Source organism: Coregonus clupeaformis, chromosome 12, assembly GCF_020615455.1.
Source record: "Coregonus clupeaformis isolate EN_2021a chromosome 12, ASM2061545v1, whole genome shotgun sequence".
NCBI classification, from domain to species: domain Eukaryota; kingdom Metazoa; phylum Chordata; class Actinopteri; order Salmoniformes; family Salmonidae; genus Coregonus; species Coregonus clupeaformis.
This window is the reverse complement of record NC_059203.1, coordinates 28,185,460-28,209,147: the sequence shown is the minus strand read 5'-3', so window position 1 is coordinate 28,209,147 and position 23,688 is coordinate 28,185,460. Positions and strand designations below refer to the sequence as shown.

Here is a 23,688-nt window from a genome sequence, read left to right as displayed (position 1 = left end):
AAGTCGTAACATTTGTCAGTAATTTACAGTAGTGTTAACCCGTCTCTCTGTCTTCCTCTCTCCCTGTGTGTCTGTCTCTCCAGGAGCAGTACCAGTACCTGTACAAGGCCATGCTGAGCCTGGTGAGCAGCAGAGACAGTGGGATGAGCCCCATCTACATGGACACTAACGGAGTGGTGGTCATCATGGACCAATCAGGTCCTGCTGAGAGCATGGAGTCGCTGGTCTGACTGACTGGTCGCTGGTCTGACTGACTGGTCTCTGATATGACTGGTCTGACTGGTCACTGGTCTGACTGGTCTCTGATATGACTGGTCTGACTGGTCACTGGTCTGACTGGTCTCTGATATGACTGGTCTCTGATATGACTGGTCTGACTGGTTACTGGTCTGACTGGTTACTGGTCTGACTGGTCTCTAATATGACTGGTCTGACTGGTTATTAGTCTGACTGGTCTCTGATATGACTGGTCTGACTGGTTACTGGTCTGACTGGTCTCTGATATGACTGGTCTGACTGGTTACTGGTCTGACTGGTTACTGGACTGACTGGTTACTGGTCTGACTGGTCTCTGATCTGATATGACTGGTCTGACTGGTTATTAGTCTGACTGGTCTCTGATATGACTGGTCTGACTGGTTACTGGTCTGACTGGTTACTGGTCTGACTGGTTACTGGTCTGACTGGTCTCTGATATGACTGGTCTGACTGGTTACTGGTCTGACTGGTTACTGGTCTGACTGGTCTGACTGGTTACTGGTCTGACTGGTTACTGGTCTGACTGGACTTACTGGTTACTGGTCTGACTGGTGTCTGATATGACTGGTCTGACTGGTTACTGGTCTGACTGGTTACTGGTCTGACTGGTCTCTGATATGACTGGTCTGACTGGTTACTGGTCTGACTGGTTACTGGACTGACTGGTTACTGGTCTGACTGGTCTCTGATCTGATATGACTGGTCTGACTGGTTACTGGTCTGACTGGTCTCTGATATGACTGGTCTGACTGGTTACTGGTCTGACTGGTTACTGGTCTGACTGGTTACTGGTCTGACTGGTCTCTGATATGACTGGTTACTGGTCTGACTGGTTACTGGTCTGACTGGTCTGACTGGTTACTGGTCTGACTGGTCTCTGATATGACTGGTCTGACTGGTTACTGGTCTGACTGGTCTGACTGGTTACTGGTCTGACTGGTTACTGGTCTGACTGGTCTGACTGGTTACTGGTCTGACTGGTTACTGGTCTGACTGGTTACTGGTCTGACTGGTCTCTGATATGACTGGTCTGACTGGTTACTGGTCTGACTGGTCTCTGATATGACAGGTCTGACTGGTTACTGGTCTGACTGGTCTGACTGGTTACTGGTCTGACTGGTTACTGGTCTGACTGGTCTGACTGGTTAATGGTCTGACTGACCACACCACCACACGAAGGAACTTAATTTGTACAACTCTGAGGAACAAAGAGAACTTTGGCGGACTTTCCTTGAGGCCTTTTTAGCCAGAACTATTGGTTAAATGAATAACCTGATTACCTTTTTTACACTGATATAAACTTTTTTGATATTTATTTTTTTCTTCATAATTGTTTGTCTTAATTGTTATCCTGCTGAGAGTTGTTAACTGTTAAATTGTTACACGTGAGGAAAAAGAAAGCGCCTCTGTCCAGTTTACACTACACTGTCGGTGTTACTGCCTAAAACCCTGTTAGATAATATAGTACCATTAACTAGACCCTGGCTCCACTCTACTCTACACTCATTGGATCTCTTTGGATTGTGGCAAAGAACATACTTTATGAGGACCAAGGACAACCCTGAAGGTCAACATGATCCAGTCCAATAGATTTCTCAATATAGACCATCCCAGTTCATTACAGTGTATGAGAGTACAGCTCACTTAACAAGCATTGCATCACTATCATCTGGACTTTATTTGCATAGTCCATCTGTAGATGCTCTACAGACTTATCAGTAAGATTTCAACTATCTACTAACCTTAGCCCTAACCCTTATCCTAATCCTAAACGTAACCCTTACCCTAACCCTTATTCTATACCTAACTGTAACCTTAGCAAGCAGTTGCTTATCAACATATTGTTGATAGTATGACCATCTGTAGAGCATCTACAGATGGACTATCAGGACTATCCAAATAAAGTGTACCCAACACTTCTTATTCAGTAAAACCCACCTTTTCCAAGGAGCATTTATAATCTGTAGATTATACATATTATTCCTATATTACCCAAATATCTCCATTCTATTTGTAAATTGTGCCCATTACTTAGATTTTTTAAAAGTGGTATTACAACAACTACTGTGAACATTTATTGCTTTATATTAAGATTTATATTGTTTTGTAATATATATATGACTATATACTGTATCATATTAAGCAGCTGGTTTTGTATACTCTGTAATTTCCCCTCTCTCCTTGTGTGGATCGGTGCTTGGACACACTGAGACCCATATTGTCCATTTTGTTTTAATAAATTACACTAGTTAGTTTCTAAACTGTGACTCATCTGGCATCAACTGTTCCATTACAACAGAGTTTATTTCATATAAAACAAAGCGTTCATCTTAACAAATGAATGGAGTTCTTGGTCTTAACATAATCTGGAGGGTGATGTGTTTTACTTTCATTATAACCAAAGACATGGTTGAAAATTGCAACAAAGTTGTTTGCCCAAAATGTAAGCAAGTGTCACATCAAGCTTTTATCCTAAAACAACTGTCCAAAATGTTAGTCCATACTGCACCATGTGAAATTGTTTTAACGTGGCTAAAAGGTTGTTTTTATCTAACCCCTACACCAAGCCACAATATCTACTTTACCCATCTATACGGTATCCTGTAGCTGTACCCTGTACTGATACGTACATGCTGTATTTTCCTATTTGTTCCTATTATTTGCCCTTCTCTCTCAACGAGGAGCTTGTTAAATGAAGTCACAACTCTCCAACATTTGGAGAAAGTCCTGATTTACAATGGCTGCATTTACACAGGCAGCCCAAGTCTTTTGACCAATCACAGATATTTTTACATCAGATCTTGTTCAGAGCTGATCTGATTGGTCGAAAGACCAATTAGTGAAAAAAAGATCAGAATTGGGCTGCCTGTGTGAACACAGCCTACATGCTCATTTGTCACAAAACAGCCTGTAACTTTTTAATTTATCTTTATATTATTATTGCTGTTGTTGTTATTATTATTATTATTATTATTATTATTATTATTATTATTATTATTATTATTATTATTATAAACTTAATGCTTTATACATATTTCATTTATAACATTAGTGTAATTTGCTATTTCAGTCATGTACATATTTACTTCAAGGATCAATCTTCTTGGAAGTTATAATCTATGCTGTGTGATCTTCATAGACCTTTATATTTTCATATGATGCTTTTTTCTTTAACATTATCCTCCTCTCACTCATTGTATTTGTGGTGAGTATTTAGGAATTAAGGGCTCTATTCAATCCGTGTCGCAGAAGTTCAGCTTTACAGCTTGATTGAAATTTAAAGGCAATGTTCCTGCGTTAGCAGAGACTGCATTCACGTAAACGCTGCATGTCGGAAATTACCTATCACGCAATCTGTAACGCTTCAGTGAATAGAGCCCCATGTCTCCATACAAACAAGTAGACCGACATCACATTCCAACACAAGTCCATGACTGTGTCTAAAATGGTACCCTATTTTCTATATAGTGCCATACTTTTGATGAAAAGTGGTGCACTAGATAGGGAATAGGGTAGCATTTTGGGCATTCACCATGATTATTTTTTGTTCTGTCGGGGTAAAGAATGTTATTCCTCCCAATTTGAATATAATACTTTTGTTATACAGTGCCTTGCTAAAGTATTCATCCCCCTTGGCGTTTTTCCAATTTTGTTGCATCACAACCTGTAATTTAAATTGATTTTTATGTGGATTTCATGTAATGGACATACACAAAATAGTCTAAATTGGTGAAGTGAAATGAAAAAAATGTTTCAAAAAATTCTAAAAAATTAAAAACGGAAAAGTTGTGTGTGCATATGTATTCACCCCCTTTGCTATGAAGCCCCTAAATAACATCTGGTGCAACCAATTACCTTCAGAAGTCACATAATTAGTTAAATAAAGTCCACCTGTGTGCAATCTAAGTGTTACATGATCTGTCACATGATCTCAGTATATATACACCTGTTCTGAAAGGCCCCAGAGTCTGCAACACCACTAAGCAAGGGGCACCATGAAGACCAAGTGGCACCATGAAGACCAAGGAGCTCTCCAAACAGGTCAGGGTTGGGTTATAAAAAAATATCAGAAACTTTGAACATCCCACGGAGCACCATTTAAATCCATTATAAAAAAATGGAAAGAATATGGCACCACAACAAACTTGCCAAGAGAGGGCCGCCCACCAAAACTCACGGACCAGGCAAGGAGGGCATTAATCAGAGAGGCAACAAAGAGATCAAAGATAACTCTGAAGGAGCTGCAAAGCTCCACAGCGGAGATTGGATTATCTGTCCATAGGACCACTTTAAGCCGTACACTCCACAGAGCTGGGCTTTATGGAAGAGTGGCCAGAAAAAAGCCATTGCTTGAAGAAAAAAATAAGCAAACACGTTTGGTGTTCGCCAAAAGGCATGTGGTAGACTCCCCAAACATATGGAAGAAGGTAGTCTGGTCAGATGAGACTAAAATTGAGCTTTTTGGCCATCAAGGAAAACGCTATGTCTGGTGCAAACCCAACACCTGTCATCACCCCGAGAACACCATCCCCACAGTGAAGCATGGTGGTGGCAGCATCATGCTGTGGGGATGTTTTTCATCAGCAGGGACTTGGAAACTGGTCAGAATTGAAGGAATGATGGATGGCACTAAATACAGGGAAATTCTTGAGGGAAACCTGTTTCAGTCTTCCTGAGATTTGAGACTGGGACGGAGGTTCACCTTCCAGCAGGACAATGACCCTAAGCATACCGCTAAAGCAACACTCGAGTGGTTTAAGGGGAAACATTTACATGTCTTGGAATGGCCTAGTCAAAGCCCAGACCTCAATCCAATTGAGAATCTGTGGTATGACTTAAAGATTGCTGTACAACAGCAGAACCCATCCAACTTGAAGGAGCTGGAGCAGTTTTGCCTTGAAGAATGGGCAAAAATCCCAGTTGCTAGATGTGCCAAGCTTATAGAGACATACCCCAAGAGACTTGCAGCTGTAATTGCTGCAAAGGGTGGCTCTACAAAGTATTGACTTTGGGGAGGGTGAATAGTTAAGCACGCTCAAGTTTTCTGTTTTTTTGTCTTATTTCTTGTTTGTTTCACAATAAAAACTATTTTCCATCTTCAAAGTGGTAGGCATGTTGTGTAAAACAAATAATACAAACCCCCCATAAATCCATTTTAATTCCAGGTTGTAAGGCAACAAAATAGGAAAAAATGCCAAGGGGGGTGAATACTTTCGCAAGCCACTGTAGACTACACCAGACCAATTTGTGCTATGGATGGAAAAGTTCCAGGGAGTCACTGAGTAAAGTTTGCTGCCTCAATCCATCTAAGCAAGTTCGGCATTCATTCTATTTTGTAAACTTGAAGATGAAGAAATGGTTTGGTCCATTTATTATATTCTGTCATTGTATGATAGTACCATGGTGTTGCATTACTATGGTACTGTGATGCGATATCATGTTATTGAAGTTTAATAGTGCTATTTAATACGTCAATTGTATTGCTATACATTAAATAAAGTATTGGTTTTGATGTACTTCAACCTGGTGTTGTTTATTTGTCAGATTGACCGAAGTATGAGGCAAGATTTGAATTTGGTTGTACTCTTATCAAATACAATTTTAATTGTCACATGCTTCGTAAACCATGTGTACACTAACAGTGAAATGCAGAATACAAATATATATTTTTATTATAATAAAAAAGAAGTAACACGTGGAATAAATACACAATACATATACATATACGTCATTTAGCAGACGCTCTTATCCAGAGCGACTTACAAATTGATGAGCAATGAGCAATGATAGCTAGGCTATATACACGGGTACCAGTGCAGAGTCAGTGTGCAGGGTTACGAGCAAATTACGGTAGATACAGTATATATAGGTAGGGGTAAAGTGTCTAGGCAACAGGATAGATAATAGACAGTTACCGCGTTCAAACAACTAGGAACTCCGACAAAAACGTGCTCCGACTGGGAAAAATCGATTTGAACGGAACTCGGGCCTCTTTCTAGAGCTCTGACTTTCCGACCTGAAGATAACTGACGTCATGATTTGACTTTTTCAGAGTTCCCAGTTGTTTTGAACTCGGCAAGTAACAGTAGCGTATGTGATGAGTGTGGAAGTGTGTGTGGCGACTGTGTGCTTGTGTGTACGTGTTATGAGTGAGTGAGTGTGTGTGTGTGTGTATGTGTTGGAGTGTCAGTGTACAGTCGTGGTCAAAAGTTTTGAGAATGACACAAGTATTGGTCTTCACAAAGTTTGCTGCTTCAGTGTTTTTAGATATTTTTGTCAGATGTTACTATGGTATACTGAAGTATAATTACAAGCATTCCATAAGTGTCAAAGGCTTTTATTGACAATTACATTAAGTGTATGCAAAGAGTCAATATTTGCTGTGTTGACCCTTCTTTTTCAAGACCTCTGCAATCCGCCCTGGCATGCTGTCAATTAACTTCTGGGCCACATCCTGACTGATGGCAGCCCATTCTTGCATAATCAATGCTTGGAGTTTGTCAGAATTTGTGGGTTTTTGTTTGTCCACCCGCCTCTTGAGGATTGACCACAAGTTCTCAATGGGATTAAGGTCTGGGGAGTTTCCTGGCCATGGACCCAAAATGTCGATGTTTTGTTCCCCGAGCCACTTAGTTATCACTTTTGCCTTATGGCAAGGTGCTCCATCCTGCTGGAAAAGGCATTGTTCGTCACCAAACTGTTCTTGGATGGTTGGGAGAAGTTGCTCTCTGAGGATGTGTTGGTACTATTCTTTATTCATGGCTGTGTTCTTAGGCAAAATTGTGAGTGAGCCCACTCCCTTGGCTGAAAAGCAACCCCACACATGAATGGTCTCAGGATGCTTTACTGTTGGCATAAACACAGGACTGATGGTAGCGCTCACCTTGTCTTCTCCGGACAAGGTGTTTTCCGGATGCCCCAAACAATCGGAAAGGGGATTCATCAGAGAAAATGACTTTACCCCAATCCTCAACAGTCCAATCTCTGTACCTTTTGCAGAATATCAGTCTGTCCCTGATGTTTTCCTGGAGAGAAGTGGCTTCCTCGCTGCCCTTCTTGACACCAGGCCATCTTCCAAAAGTCTTCGCCTCACTATGCATGCAGATGCACTCACACCTGCCTGCTGCCATTCCTGAGCAAGCTCTGCACTGGTGGTGCCCCGATCCCGCAGCTGAATCAACTTTAGGAGACGGTCCTGGTGCTTGCTGGACTTTCTTGGGCGCCCTGAAGCCTTCTTCACAACAATTGAACCTCTCTCCTTGAAGTTCTTGATGATCCGATAAATGGTTGATTAAGGTGCAATCTTACTAGCAGCAATATCCTTGCCTGTGAAGCCCATTTTGTGCAAAGTAATGATGTGTTTCCTTGCAGGTAAACATGGTTAACAGAGGAAGAACAATGATTTCAAGCACCAACCTCCTTTTAAAGCATTCAGTCTGTTATTCTAACTCAATCAGCATGACAGAGTGATCTCCAGCCTTGTCCTCGTCAACACTCACCTGTGTTAACGAGAGAATCACTGACATGATGTCAGCTGGTCCTTTTGTGCCAGTGCAGAAATGCAGTGGAAATGTTTTTTGGGGATTAAATTCATGGCAAAGAGGGACTTTGCAATTAATTGCAATTCATCTGATCACTCTTCATAACATTCTAGAGTATATGCAAATTGCCATCATAAAAAATGAGGCAGCAGACTTTGTGGAAATTTGTGTCATTCTCAAAACTTTTGACCACGACTGTAAGTATGTGTGAATGTGTGGGTAGAGTCCAGTGTGTGCAGTGGTGTGTATTCATGGATGCCAAGAGTAGCCAGGCTAGCCAGACGATGTCTCTCTGTTTCATACATTTCCTTCAATTCGCAAGAGGCTGCTGAATGTATCTCACCGGAGAAAGCATCAGAGCGAATGAAACAGCGCCCCTCTGTCTCAGTATGTGTAGGGTATCTATCTGATGCTGTCTGGTCAGAAAGAGTATGACATTGTTGCTGCCAGTAGCATTGAATGTGAGGGAAGACTTGGAGAAGATCTGCAAAGAGGAGTGTGACAAAATCCCTCCTGAGATGTGTGCAAACCTGTGGCCAACTACAAGAAACGTCTGACCTCTGTGATTGCCAACAAGGGTTTTGCCACCAAGTACTAAGTCATGTTTTGCAGAGGGGTCAAATACTTATTTCCCTCATTAAAATGCAAATAAATGTATAACATTTTTGACATGTGTTTTTCTGGATTTTGTTGTTGTTATTCTGTCTCTCACTGTTCAAATAAACCTACCATTAAAATTATAGACTGATCATTTCTTTGTCAGTGGGCAAACGTACAAAATCAGCAGGGGATCAAATACTTTTTTCCCTCACTGTAAAAAAAAAAAAAGTGTCAAGGCAAGCCAGTTTGGATTTGGCTTCAAACCAATCACATCACAAGCCAACAAAACAAAATGGAATTGTTGCTTTGACTTGTGGTTTTACTTAATTCTCCGTACTGGCCAATGATTATAACGCCGATTCTGATCCAACCATAAATTCATGCATTGTGCCCCTGGCCTGAGAGGATGCTAATGTTAACTAGCTGGCCTGGCCTAGGACAACAAAAACTAAAAGCATGTACTGTATGACAGAGTCATAGACCGTTTAGGCAACATGAAAGAGGAGGATGGCATTGGTGTTTCTCTACAAATAGGGTGAGTCAACATGTTTTTTCTTCTTGCAAACACACACACACACACACACAAACACACAGAAATCAGTACCATGGATAGCCACATCATATTTAGCTTACGTTGATTGGAGTAAATAATTTTTTGTATATTTTTGTTGTCACTGTATTAGACTAAGCATTGGTGATTAGATAATGTAGAAGTTGAAATGGTGCTGGAATAGTGGAGGCAGCTCCTATTTTCTTTGCAACTTGCGGTAACTCGCTGTGGTTCTAAATCAATAGTTGTTTAGTAGTCCAAAAATGTGGGAAACATAACCTTGCTTGACCATGCTGTAGGTCATGTAACTGTTTGTTACATGCAATATGCTTTGTGGACTTCACCAGACAGAGGTTACTCTCCAGTTTTGTAATGAAACAAATGTGTGGTTGAATTTATTCTACCACTGTGTCTTCTTATTGTCTCGGCCTTAGGCCTATATATCACGGTGTCAAGGCATATTAACTAATTATAGAGCAAATAATGCAATTATCACAACACATAGGTTGTAATATGGCATTTTTTTCTGGATTGGCTTCCCCAGTTATTTTACCTACGCACCTCTACTGAATGTGTGTGCATAGAGTCAAAAAGAGTTTGTGCAAAAAGGGTAAATGCAAATAGTCTGGGTAACTATTTGGTTAACTATTTAACAGTCATGGCTTGGGGGTAGATGCTGTTCAGGAGCCTTTTGGTCCCAGACTTGGCGCTCCAGTACCGTTTGCTGTGCGGTAGCCGAAAGAACAGTCTATGACTTGGGTGGCTGGAGTCTTTGACAATTTTAAGGGCCTTCCTCTGACACCGCCTGGTATAGAGGTCCTGGATGGCAGGGAGTTCAGCCCCAGTGATGTACTGGGCCGTACACACTACCCTCTGTAGCGCCTTGCAGTCGGATGCAGAGCAGTTGCCATACCAAATGGTGATGCAGCTAGTCAAAATGCTCTCAATGGTGCAGTTGTAGAACTTTTTGAGAATCTGAGGGCCCATGCCAAATCTTTTCAGCCTCTTGAGGGGGAAGAGGCGTTGTTGTGCCTTCTTCACAACTGTGTTGGTGTGTTTGGACCTTGATAGGTCCTTAGCAATGTGGACACCGAGGAACTTGACGCTCTCGACCCACTCCACTACAGCCCCATCGATGTGAATGGGGACGTGTTCGGCCCTCCGTTTCCTGTAGTCCATCATAAGCTCCTCTGTCTTGCCCACATTGAGGGAGAGGTTGTTGTCCTGGCACCACACTGCCAGGTCTCTGACCTCCCTATAGGCCGTCTCATCGTCGTTGGTGATCTGGCCCACCACCGTTGTGTCATCTGCAAACTTGATGATGGTGTTGGAGTCGTGTGTGGCCACGCAGTCGTGGGTGAACAGGGATTATAGGAGGTGATTAAGAATTTACCCCTGAGGGGCCCCGTGTTGAGGGTCAGCGTGGCGGATGTGTTGTTGCCTACCCTCACCACCTGGGGGCGGTCTGTCAGGAAGTCCAGGATCCAGTTGCGGAGGGTGGTGTTCATTCCCAGGGACTTAGCTTAGTGATGAGCTTGGAGGTCAGTTCTATTTTCTATGGTAACAATATCACCCTCTGGTTGTCAGTAGTTGGTTTACAGTTATACCTAACCTCACCATTATGTACATTGTTCTGTCCCAGTGTGCAGATTTAAAAACATCTCGTCCCCTTTCCCTGGGTTAAATAGGTAATTGGCATACATTATATAAATAACACAAAGCAGAAAACAACTTTGTATTTGTACAGTAATTTTTATTTAGAGGCCACAGCTCTTGCATATTACAACTGTTGACTTTCATAAGGCAAAAGCAAGAATGATCCACCAGCTAATTTCACACAGAAAACAGAAAGCATTCAGAGGGTGGGGACCCACAGGCATGCAGCGATGGCTCAGAATGCAATATACAGCGTTGTATATACAAAACAACAGTGAGACCCAAGGAAATGCCACACAGCTCATCCTAATCAACTACGGAATCAAACAAAAAAGACGGGCCAACTTTAATTTAGGTAAATAAAAAAACATTTTCTTTTTAGTGCTCTTTTCTCTGTAAAAGTGCAACTCAATTTAAAATAGAGTAGAACCTGTTTCAAGGTCGTTTCAACAACGTAGAAATAAAAATATAATCTCCTACAAGATATCAAAATGGAGCTATGAGAATATTGCATTTCTAGAATACCCACTCATTTTAGTTCAAAATGGCTGCTGGACGATGTCTCGTTAGTGATAGGGTGAGAGATTATGAAGTCACAGAGCATTGACACAGATGACGAAACGCAAGTTCTAGAAGATTTTTTTTACATTTTTACATTTTTTAGTCATTTAGCAGACGCTCTTATCCAGAGCGACTTACAGGAGCAATTAGGGTTAAGTGCCTTGCTCAAGGGCACATCGACAGATTTTTCACCTAGTCGGCTCGGGGATTAGAACCAGCGACGTTTCGGTTACTGGCACAACGCTCTTACCCACTAAGCTACCTGCCGCCCCCACTATGGTGGTGAGAGTAGAGTGAGTAGACGAGAAGATGTTTATCCTAAACAGCTTTGAACTTAAATACAGAGGGTCATTTTCAGTTTGAAGCAGTTGGCATCCACTTAAAAGACAGACAATACAAAGAAAAGGGTACATACACTCATCGTCACGAAAATGTACCATTATAATGAATGTAGAATACGACAAAGAAGCGCCATATAGGTTTGCATTGGACAGGGACACACCTAATAATCTCACTCAACATTGTCAAACAAATGGTACTCCATATTGCTTAGGAACACATAGAAATGAATTTAGAAATCAATGAGACAAAGATATCATCGGTGCTATCTTCAGCATGACACAGCTAAACTGTCAATTATGGTTTATTTTTTCAACATGTTTCCTCAGTATAGTAATTACTATTTGTATTGTTTATTACAGGTCCTTCATGGGCATTTTGAGCTGACAAACAGGTCCTTGAGTGGATATGTGAGTAACAGAGTTGGTACATGCATTGGTTACCAGGCTAAGTCAAAAGTTGTGAGAGGAGGGGGTCGGGGGTGGGGTGTGGAGACAGGAGTCAGACGGGGGTAAAGGGAGGTGCCAGTTCCGGTGTTGGGTGGTGCCGGGCTCTAGTCGTCGTCTTCGTCCTCTTCGTCGCTGTCCTTCATGGAGATGCCCCCCATGCCTCCCTCCTTCATGGACGCGTTGGCCTCCTCCAGGGTCAGTCTGTTCCTCACCGTGTCATACATCTTACTGTTCAGGGTGGAGTCTAGCACCCCCTGCAGACGGAAGTCACGGTACTTTTTCTACAAGGAGGATGATTAATTAGTACATTGGTTAGCCGGTAAAGATGGATAAAGTAGAAGGATGGTTAATTAGTACATTGGTTAGCCGGTAAAGATGGATGAAGTAGAAGGATGGCTAATTAGTACATTGGTTAGCCGGTAAAGAGGGATGAAGAAGAAGGATGATAATAATGAAAGTAACTAAAGGCTCTAGAAAGAACGTGTTTCACCGAGTTAGAGGTAGACTACATGGTATGGAAATCAATGACAGTGATTATGAAGAGATGAGGGTCTCTCCAAACCCCATCTCCAGCACACTATAACCCCTACCACACCACTAAGCTACATTTTTCAACATATACTTTCAATCACATTCTCATCTTTCCATCACATAAAGCGACGCTAGTGTCAAAATAGTTTTAACCCCTGGGGTGCCAGTGAGTTACAGTACCTGGGTTACAGTGCAGGTTATTAACTCCTCCCCTGCCAGTGAGTTACCTTAACGATCCTGATGAGGATCTTGAGCTGGTAAACATGGAGCTGCTGGTCCATTCGCTCAGTGAGCCAGGTCCCCAGTAGGTTCATGGTGGCTGTGTACCATTGCTGCAACACACACAAACACAGCGTTCTCCAGCAAAACACACACAGGTAGATGAAAGCAAGCACAAACACATACACTCAAGCAAACTAGAGCTCTCTGCATATCAAGATGCAGCTTGATATGTTATCTAGTGAACACATACGCACGTCTTACAAGCAAAGCACACACACATACGGAAGTACTTTCTGACACTTAACACACACAGACATTCTCAGTATTCTCCAGGAAAGATGGGACAGACATTTCAAAACACACACACACACACACACACAGAACACACAACTCTGCAGTGGTGAATAGAAGCACACACTGAACATGCATAAAATACTTATTTCAGAAAAAAGCACATTAATTATTTCATAATTCCCATTTCTCCAATCACTGCAGGACACTACGAAAATCTGAGGGAAACAATGAAATGATTAATACATTGCCAGGGTATACTAGTAGTAGACATTAGTATTAGTAGTAGACATTAAACTATAAAATCTTTATGTTTTCTAGCACAAACATTCTGGCTCCAGTACACTCAGGGACAGAATGTTACTATGGTTTTCAATAAACTGAACATAATATGCCATACATCATTTGTATACTGTAAGGGTATCTGAATTTAAATAAGTAAATTATTTCCTTCAAATGTACTTCTAGACTAGCGCTAAAGCCCTATGAAGACTCTTCAATGCCTATTAGCAACACGACAATGTCTTAGAACATTCATTCTACATACTGTAACTCCACAGTGTCGTTTCAACTCGATCATTTGCGGAAATGAAATCATAATGAGAAAATGAGGAAAGCGTTAGGCAGGCAAGGAGCAGAGAGTTGTGCTATTTTCTTATACCTTTTCAGAAGAAAGTTTCATTCATTCAGAGTGTAGGATAAGATTGATCTAGATGATTCATATCAGAGATCAAGTTATAAGAGAACAGCAAACAAGAGAAGAGTGATCAACCAAGGAAGATAGGAAATAGTCGTCCTCCCTCGAACGTCCAGAAAAAAAGATAAACTTTGAGTAATGTGGAGTGAGTAGGCAGGGTCAGGGTTGAGGGCCTGGAGGGTCAGGAATGAGGGCCTGGAGGGTCAGGAATGAGGGCCTGGAGGGTCAGGAATGAGGGCCTGGAGGGTCAGGGTTGAGGGCCTGGAGGGTCAGGAATGAGGGCCTGGAGGGTCAGGGTTGAGGGTCTGGAGGGTCAGGAATGAGGGCCTGGAGGGTCAGAAATGAGGGCCTGGAGGGTCAGGGTTGAGGGCCTGGAGGGTCAGGAATGAGGGCCTGGAGGGTCAGAAATGAGGGCCTGGAGGGTCAGAAATGAGGGCCTGGAGGGTCAGGAATGGACTTGGTTTGGTTGGTTTTTGGATGGTTTGATTGGTCTAATTGTCCTAGCTCTAATTTGATTGGACCCAGGTTTGTTTGTCCTGTAGAGATGACTGGTTGGTCAGGAGGTTTTTGATTGGCACTTGAGGTCAGATATCAGCGGATGGATGCCTGTCCACTTCACACAGTCAAGTTGAGCCTAAGTGCGTGCAGTGCATGCAGACCTGGAAGGCAGGTGGGTGGGTGGCTGGGTCTGTGTGTGCAGAGATTGGTTGGCTGTATGTGTTGTATAGTAGTATAGTAGTATGGTAGTATATTAGTATGGTAGTATACAGTAGTAGTAGGGGAAGTGACGAGCTCTACAGCAGAGTCTCAGCACTCAATCGCTGGTTGAAAACTGTTTTCTGCCCCTCCCAAAAGATAACATTTGTGGATAATTGGCCCTCTTTCTGGGACTCACCCACAAACAGGATCAAGCCTGACCTGCTGAGGAGTGACGGACTCCATCCTAGCTGGAGGGGTGCTCTCCTCTTATCTACCAACATAGATAGGGCTCTAACTCCTCTAGCCCCACAGTGAAATAGGGTGCAGGCCAGGCAGCAGGCTGTTAGCCAACCTGCCAGCTTAGTGGAGTCTGCCAATAGCATAGTCAGTGTAGTCAGCTCAGCCATACCCATTGAGACTGTGTCTGTGCCTCGACCTAGGTTGGGCAAAACTAAACATGGTGGTGTTCACCCTAGCAATCTTATTAGGATAAAGACCTCCTCCATTCCTGCCATTATTGAAAGAGATCGTGATACCTCACATCTCAAAATAGGGTTACTTAATGTTAGATCCCTCACTTCAAAGGCAGTCATAGTCAATGAACTCATCACTGATCATAATCTTGATGTGATTGGCCTGACTGAAACATGGCTTAAGCCTGATGAATTTGCTGTGTTAAATGAGGCCTCACCTCCTGGTTACACTAGTGACCATATTCCCCGTGCATCCCGCAAAGGCGGAGGTGTTGCTAACATTTACGATAGCAAATTTCAATTTACAAAAAAAAAAATGATGACGTTTTCATCTTTCGAGCTTCTAGTCATGAAATCTATGCAGCCTACTCAATCACTTTTTATAGCTACTGTTTACAGGCCTCCTGGGCCATATACAGCGTTCCTCTCTGAGTTTCCTGAATTCCTATCAGACCTTGTAGTCATAGCAGATCATATTCTAATTTTTGGTGATTTTAATATTCACATGGAGAAGTCCACAGACCCACTCCAAAAAGTCTTTCGGAGCCATTATCGACTCAGTGGGTTTTGTCCAACATGTCTCTGGACCTACTCACTGCCACAGTCATACTCTGGACCTAGTTTTGTCCCATGGAATAAATGTTGTAGATCTTAATGTTTTTCCACAAAATCCTGGACTATCGGACCACCATTTTATTACGTTTGCAATCGCAACAAATAATCTGCTCAGACCCCAACCAAGGAGCATCAAAAGTCGTGCTATAAATTCTCAGACAACACAAAAATTCATTGATGCCCTTCCAGACTCCTTCTGCCTACCCAAGGACGTCAGAGGACAAAAATCAGTTAACCACTTAACTGAGGAACTCAATTTAACCTTGCGCAATACCCTAGATGCAGTTGCACCCCTAAAAACGAAAAACATTTGTCATAAGAAACTAGCTCCCTGGTATACAGAAAATACCCGAGCTTTGAAGCAAGCTTCCAGGAAATTGGAACGGAAATGGCGCCACACCAAACTGGAAGTCTTCCGACTAGCTTGGAAAGACAGTACCGTGCAGTACCGAAGAGCCCTCACTGCTGCTCGATCATCCTACTTTTCCAAATTAATCGAGGAAAATAAGAACAATCCAAAATTTCTTTTTGATACTGTTGCAAAGCTAACTAAAAAGCAGCATTCCCCAAGAGAGGATGGTTTTCACTTCAGCAGTGATAAATTCATGAACTTCTTTGAGGAAAAGATCATGACCATTAGAAAGCAAATTACGGACTCCTCTTTGAATCTGCGTATTCCTCCAGGGCTTAGCTGTCCTGGATCTGCACAGCTCTGCGAGGGCCTGGGATCGGGAGAGACACTTAAGTGTTTTAGTACTATATCTCTTGACACAATGATGAAAATAATCATGGCCTCTAAACCTTCAAGCTGCATACTGGATCCTATTCCTACTAAACTGCTGAAGGAGCTGCTTCCTGTGCTTGGCCCTCCTATGTTGAACATAATAAACAGCTCTCTATCCACCGGATGTGTACCAAACTCACTAAAAGTGGCAGTGATAAAGCCTCTCTTGAAAAAGCCAAACCTTGACCCGGAAAATATAAAAAACTATCGGCCTATATCGAATCTTCCATTCCTCTCAAAAATTTTAGAAAAAGCTGTTGCGCAGCAACTCACTGCCTTTCTGAAGACAAACAATGTATACGAAATGCTTCAGTCTGGTTTTAGACCCCCATCATAGCACTGAGACTGCACTTGTGAAGGTGGTAAATGACCTTTTAATGGCGTCAGACCGAGGCTCTGCATCTGTCCTCGTGCTACTAGACCTTAGTGCTGCCTTTGACACCATCGATCACCACATTCTTTTGGAGAGACTGGAAACCCAAATTGGTCTACACGGACAAGTTCTGGCCTGGTTTAGATCCTACCTGTCGGAAAGATATCAGTTTGTCTCTGTGAATGGTCTGTCCTCCGACAAATCAACTGTACATTTCGGTGTTCCTCAAGGTTCCGTTTTAGGACCACTATTGTTTTCACTATATATTTTACCTCTTGGGGATGTTATTCGAAAACATAATGTTAACTTTCACTGCTATGCGGATGACACACAGCTGTACATTTCAATGAAGCATGGTGAAGCCCCAAAAATTGCCCTCGCTAGAAGCCTGTGTTTCAGACATAAGGAAGTGGATGGCTGAAAACTTTTTACTTTTAAACTCGGACAAAACAGAGATGCTTGTTCTAGGTCCCAAGAAACAAAGAGATCTTCTGTTAAATCTGACAATTAATCTTGATGGTTGTAAAGTCGTCTCAAATAAAACTGTGAAGGACCTAGGCGTTACTCTTGACCCTGATCTCTCTTTTGACGAACATATCAAGACTGTTTCAAGGACAGCTTTTTTCCATCTACGTAACATTGCAAAAATCAGAAATTTTCTGTCCAAAAATGATGCAGAAAAATTGATCCATGCATTTGTTACTTCTAGATTGGACTACTGCAATGCTCTATTTTCCGGCTACCCGGATAAAGCACTAAATAAACTTCAGTTAGTGCTAAATACGGCTGCTAGAATCCTGACTAGAACCAAGAAATTTGATCATATTACTCCAGTGCTAGCTTCCCTACACTGGCTTCCTGTTAAGGCAAGGGCTGATTTCAAGGTTTTACTGTTAACCTATAAAGCGTTACATGGGCTTGCTCCTACCTATCTTTCCGAGTTGGTCCTGCCGTACATACCAATACGTACGCTACGGTCACAAGACGCAGGCCTCCTAATTGTCCCTAGAATTTCTAAGCAAACAGCGGGAGGCAGGGCTTTCTCCTATAGATCTCCATTTTTATGGAACAGTCTGCCTACCCATGTGAGAGACGCAGACTCGGTCTCAACCTTTAAGTCTTTACTGAAGACTTATCTCTTCAGTAGGTCATATGATTGAGTGTAGTCTGGCCCAGGAGTGTGAAGGTGAACGGAAAGGCTGGAGCAACGAACAGCCCTTGCTGTCTCTGCCAGGCCGGTTCCCCTCTCCACTGGGGTTCTCTGCCTCTAACCCTGTTGCAGGGGCTGAGTCACTGGCTTGCTGGTGCTCTTTCATGCCGTCCCTGGGAGGGGTGCGTCACTTGAGTGGGTTGAGTTACTGACGTGATCTTCCTGTCTGGGTTGGCGCCCCCCCTTGGTTTGTGCTGTGGTGGAGACCTCTGTGGGCTATACTCGGCCTTGTCTCAGGATTGTAAGTTGGTGGTTGGGGATATCCCTCTAGTGGTGCGGGGGCTGTGCTTTGGCGGAGTGGGTGGGGTTATATCCTTCCTGTTTGGCCCTGTCCGGGGTTTCTTCGGATGGGGCCACAGTGTCTCCGGACCGCTCCTGTCTCAGCCTCCAGTATTTATGCTGCAGTAGTTTATGTGTCGGGGGCTGGGGTTAGTTGGTTATACCTGGAGTACTTCTCCTGTCTTATCCAGTGTCCTGTGTGAATTTAAGTATGCTCTCTCTAATTCTCTCGTTCTCTCTTTCTCTCTGAGAACCTGAGCCCTAGGACCATACGTCAGGACTACCGGGCATGATGACACCTTGCTGTCCCCAGTCCGCCTGGCCTTGCTGCTATTCCAGTTTCAACTGTTCTGCCTGCGGCTACGAAACCCCTACCTGTCCCAGACCTGCTGTTTTCAACTCTAAATGATCGGCTATGAAAAGCCAACTGAGAGACCTGAGCCCTAGGACCATACGTCGGGACTACCGGCCGTGGTGACTCCTTGCTGTCCCCAGTCCGCCTGGCCTTGCTGCTATTCCAGTTTAAACTGTTCTGCCTGCGGTTATGGAACCCCTACCTGTCCCAGACCTGCTGTTTTAAACTCTAATGATCGGCTATGAAAAGCCAACTGAGATTTATTCCTGATTATTATTTGACCATGCTTGTCACTTATGAACATTTTTGAACATCTTGGCATGGTTCTGTTATAATCTCCACCCGGCACAGCCAGAAGAGGACTGGCCACCCCTCATAGCCTGGTTCCTCTCTAGGTTTCTTCCTAGGTTTTGCCTTTCTAGGGAGTTTTTCCTAGCCACCGTGCTTCTACACCTGCATTACTAGCTGTTTGGGGTTTTAGGCTGGGTTTCTGTACAGCACTTCGAGATATTAGCTGATGTAAGAAGGGCTATATAAAATAAAATTGATTGATTGATTGATTGTATGGTAGTATGTTAGTATGGTTGTATACAGTAGTAGTATGGTAGTATAGTAGTATGTTAGTATGGTAGTATACAGTAGTAGTATGGTAGTATGTTAGTATGGTAGTATACAGTAGTAGTATGGTAGTATGTTAGTATGGCAGTATACAGTAGTAGTATGGTAGTATGGTAGTATAGTAGTAGGACTGAGGCAGAACTCTAAGAGGAGAAGGGTCATGCTAGAAGATGTACACAGGAAGATTATTTGACTTGAAATCATGCCATTCAACATAATGTGCTAAATCAATGCAACATTAGAGATAAGTGCCACTTTTTGAAGAGAGAGGAGGCGGCAGGAGTTATGGGGTTAATAAAGAAAGAAAGAAAGAAAGAAAGAAAGAAAGAAAGAAAGAAAGAAAGAAAGAAAGAAAGAAAGAAAGAAAGAAAGAAAGAAAGAAAGAATTGAGAGAGAGAAAAAAAGTAACTTTTTTGAAATGAATAAGTGAAAGATAGAAAGAGAGAGAGCGAGAGAGAGATGCAGCATTCGGGAGTTTTGCCGATACATGCAAAGAGATGGATGTAATATAATAGCATTAGGAGAGATAATAATGTTTATAAAACCACCAATCTAATCGTCAGACACTAACAGAAATACAAAGTTAAACACTGTTGCAACCAAAACATCCACAGCTCAAAAGACGTAAACAGTCAAACATGGTAGTGCCGGGTAGGGCCAGGTCAGAAGCAGCTATACTAACAGCCACACATCAGAAACAGTAGGGAGGTGGAGGTGGTACTGTTCAGCAGTGTAAAAACAAGAGACAGACAGGGACAGCCAGTGTTGACTTCAAAGACCAAAGCAAACATACTTCACAATAGTACTACACACCTCTCAAGCACAAAACACACACCACTCTAGCACATACAGCACACCTCTCAAACACACAAAGCCAACACACACAGTGACAGCGCAGGAACAGAATTCTATTGCACCAATAATACCTCTCAAACACACTAATAAACAACCAATACACATACTGAATCACTGTACCGCACACCTCTCAGACACACAAAGCCAACACACACACACACATCTGTGCACCACAATACTGTACAGTTTATACATTTCAGGGGTTTGAAGTAGACACACATCACTGTAGTACACCTCACGAAAATGGTGGACACATTATTTCAAATGTACCACATAAGGATTATGTGCTTGTAAGACAGTGCTCTCATATCCCTCGCTTTTGCCTGACCGATTCAAACATGAACGTGTACAGATGTAGGATCTTAATTTTATCACCCTGTTGCAGGAGAACGTTCCTGCAATGCATGACATTTAAACCTTTTAGAGTGTTTGAGGTTTAAAAAGGCTTCTGAAGTTTGTAATTTCCACTTTGACATTTCAGGCTTGATTTTTCTTTATGAAAAATCTATCAACCCCTACAAAAATGTCCATTAATTATAATCAACAAATTCAGATCTGACATCTGTATTGTAAAGTACTATATATTATTTGGGTTAGTTATTATGTATCCTAGTGTTGGAGTGAATTAGATTATCTGTACATAATCCCATATCTTTCTTTACCCAGAGAGCACTGCTTTCGATAATCCTGCCTGATGGTGCTTGTTTGGATTCTTTGCTTGTAAACAAAAGGGATCCAACCAATTCCCAAAGGTCCAAAAGCACTGTGGCAATGCACACCAGAATACAGTGGGCAGCAGCAGAGGAAGAAGAAAAGATAGAGTAGAAAAGCCAGTAGAAGAAGATAATAAAACACAAGCCTCTTTTGTACCAGGCTGTGGAAGGTATACACACAGCCCCTGGTCTCAAAATGTGACATATCATATCCCTTCTCTGTCACAATTGTTTTGCCACATTTTGGAAACCCCCCTTCCTATTGGTCAGGAGGAGACGGCATCTTACTTACATCAAATAACCTTTCTATATACACCTCCTCATTGACCTTATCTCGCAGGATGTCCTGAGAGTGGCGAACACAGGTCACGTAACCGTCAGCAACATCCATCCCAGGCTTCTGCAAACACAACAGAAACAGAGACATTGTAAATCTGTCATTTGTATTATGTAAAAATTTATTGAAAATATACTAAAGAATATGGAAAACTTTATGAATAAAATATTGAAAACTATGAAATGAAATAATGATATAATGTACTATATACCTACTCACACAGTAAAAAGTACTAAAGAAAATACATAGAGGCAGGGTTGGGAGGGGCAGAGGAAAGGGGTTATGGGACAAAAAATGTTCTGCTCTGCACAGTACAGTAAAATCACCCCAAACACATAAGAATGTATTGAATTATATGTACTTCCTTTCAGATCACATAGCTTTACTGGTTTGACATTTTACAGAGATCAACTGGGACTGCAGCACACTTACAGGGACATCAACATACTTTGACGCAGCTTTCACCTGAAATTACAGACAGATTGTGACAAGAAAAGATGAGAATTGCATCATTTGCACAGTCACCAATATAACTAGAATAATTGACAGAAACATCGTTCCATCTGCCACGATATTGGAGGAGATACAGTAGAGAAGCCTAGTCTTACCGTGAACGACATGAAAGATGAGAAGAGAGTGCCTTCATCGTATCGGGAGATCTTGGCCAACAGGGCCTCCAGAATAACCACAAACTGAGAAGAAGTGAGACACACAAACAACAAATAAACAAACAACTAACAACAAGATCTATCCCAGACCACAAATCACCTTGTTCTTCTTTTCTAGCACCACAAAGCACTATGAGGCCAACCACAATATGAGTCACGTATCATTAGGAAGAAGAAAGAAGTGTACCTTAGCCACCATGAGTTGGATCATGTCCTTCACACTCTCCTCAATCAGTTCATCTATTTGGGCGTGGTACTGTTTCTGAAAGACCAAAATAACACACAGTTCATCTATTTGGGTGCTACATTTTCAAAAGTGCATGTGATTCCTTGTGGGAATTGAACCCAGAACCTTTGCGCCACATTCGTACCTCCTGGCCCATCTCCATGGCACACAGCTTGGCGGACTGGTCCTTCGCGTCCACCATCACATTGAACATGGTGCATATTGCTGCGGAGATGCGGAAGTCTGTTCCCCTGCTGCTCTTTGCCAGCTTGGACTCAAATGCCATCCTAGTGCTGCAATACACATCAGGGAACATCTCCATGTAATGTATCATATTTTGTTTGAGGCAGAGGCTCATGTCCAGCCACATGATCGAGAGACACACATCAACACCAACACGACACAACACTGCACACACACACACCCCAACACTGACACCCACATTACACTGATACCAACACAACACAGAGAAATACAAACATACAGAAACACACACACACTGACCCCACACACTGACCCCCCCACACACACACACACCGTTTGACGCAGTTCTCGATCATGTCGCTGGACATGAGCTTCATGCGGTTCTCCAGGTGTTTGGCGAACTCCTCCTCGGGCCAGTGCAGGTCCCTGATGAAGGTCTGCAGCGCCTCCAGCTTCCAAAACAGGTCCTCTGATGTCCCAGAGCCATTGCTGCATCCAAACACAAACAGGTCAGAGGGCAAAGGTCATAGAAGACGGAGGGGTCAGGGGGGGGTAAAGGAGGATGCTGGTCCTCCACACCTCAACACTGGGGTCAAAGGTCCTTTATTCTGACCACACACCGACCGACTGTTCCAGAGTAATGTCCTTCTTATTAACTCAACTTATAAATATCAGCTCATCTCTTTAGACAGACAGTCAGTGTATGGGGGAAATAAAAGGTCAGGGTTGACTTCAACACTGAAATAACCATGCTGTAGCACATGGTTATTATTAACCCTTTAGGTGTGAAGTGGGATCATGCAGGATAGTCACTGCAGATATCTTACACACTGACTTGTGTCTACACAGAGCGGGGGAGGAGAGAGGTAAGGGAAGGTGTGCCTTGAAAAATGGCTATAATTTTGTGTTCAAAAATAGGTTTAATTGATCTCTATTGAACTTGATTTGTTTTGGGTATACATGATCAATCACAGAAAATACAACTCTTAAAGAGCAGCCCCCTCTCTCACCCCCCATGTCCTCAGGCTGGTAGTACAGGGTGGGTATACTACAGTATAGTAGCTATTAAACACACCATGCAGTCCTGTCTGAAGGTGCTCGGATGTTCAACTGTATATTCTATTAGCAATCAGTGGTACAGTCAACTATTCATGAGCAGTATGGACTAACTACTTTATTCTCTACAGCTAGTGCAATTATGAAAACTGTTGGAGAGAGGAGAGATACACATTGGACAGAAAATTCCAGATTAATTATGTCCACTGTTGCAATAGAGTTCAGTGCAACAAAGCCCAAAACTTCCAGTGAGAGATAAGTTTGGTTTGGATCTGTATCTCTGTACCTCACAGCTCAACTGCATGCGTGTTGAGGGGAAATGAGAAGGCATCAGACAGCCATTCATTTCAAGAACAAACAAGTCTAAACTCTAAACAAGCCTAAACTACTGTATTTAACCCCCTAGCAGTGCTCTTGGCATGAACATGAAAGGATCGGTAAAGACCGCTTTAATTTTTACCACAGATTTGATTTGAGGAACGTAATGGTAAAGTAGTCTTATCTGGAATGTGCGTGCCATGCACTAGC

The 23,688-nt window shown here is 42.6% G+C and overlaps 2 protein-coding genes across 13 annotated transcripts in view; one reads left to right on the top strand and one right to left on the bottom strand.

Annotated features, from left to right (window-relative positions):
• The window catches only part of LOC121578156 (receptor-type tyrosine-protein phosphatase gamma), a 234,366-nt gene extending 234,094 nt beyond the window's left edge, over positions 1-272 (top strand). The window contains exon 29 of the mRNA XM_041892308.1: positions 84-272. Coding sequence (XP_041748242.1) covers positions 84-230 — 147 coding nt within the window. The 3' untranslated portion in view covers positions 231-272. The remainder of the gene's footprint in view (positions 1-83) is intronic.
• Positions 273-11,366: 11,094 nt separating this feature from the next.
• Positions 11,367-23,688, bottom strand: part of LOC121578155 (calcium-dependent secretion activator 1-like) — a 148,708-nt gene continuing 136,386 nt past the window's right edge. For all 12 annotated transcript variants that reach the window (XM_045223790.1, XM_045223791.1, XM_045223792.1 and 9 more), the window contains 8 exons: positions 22,438-22,593; positions 22,046-22,193; positions 21,862-21,936; positions 21,615-21,698; positions 21,439-21,471; positions 20,962-21,069; positions 12,713-12,817; positions 11,367-12,235 (listed from right to left, as the gene is read on the bottom strand). In XM_045223790.1, the coding sequence (XP_045079725.1) occupies positions 12,059-12,235; positions 12,713-12,817; positions 20,962-21,069; positions 21,439-21,471; positions 21,615-21,698; positions 21,862-21,936; positions 22,046-22,193; positions 22,438-22,593 (886 nt within the window). In that variant the 3' untranslated portion in view covers positions 11,367-12,058. The remainder of the gene's footprint in view (positions 12,236-12,712; positions 12,818-20,961; positions 21,070-21,438; positions 21,472-21,614; positions 21,699-21,861; positions 21,937-22,045; positions 22,194-22,437; positions 22,594-23,688) is intronic.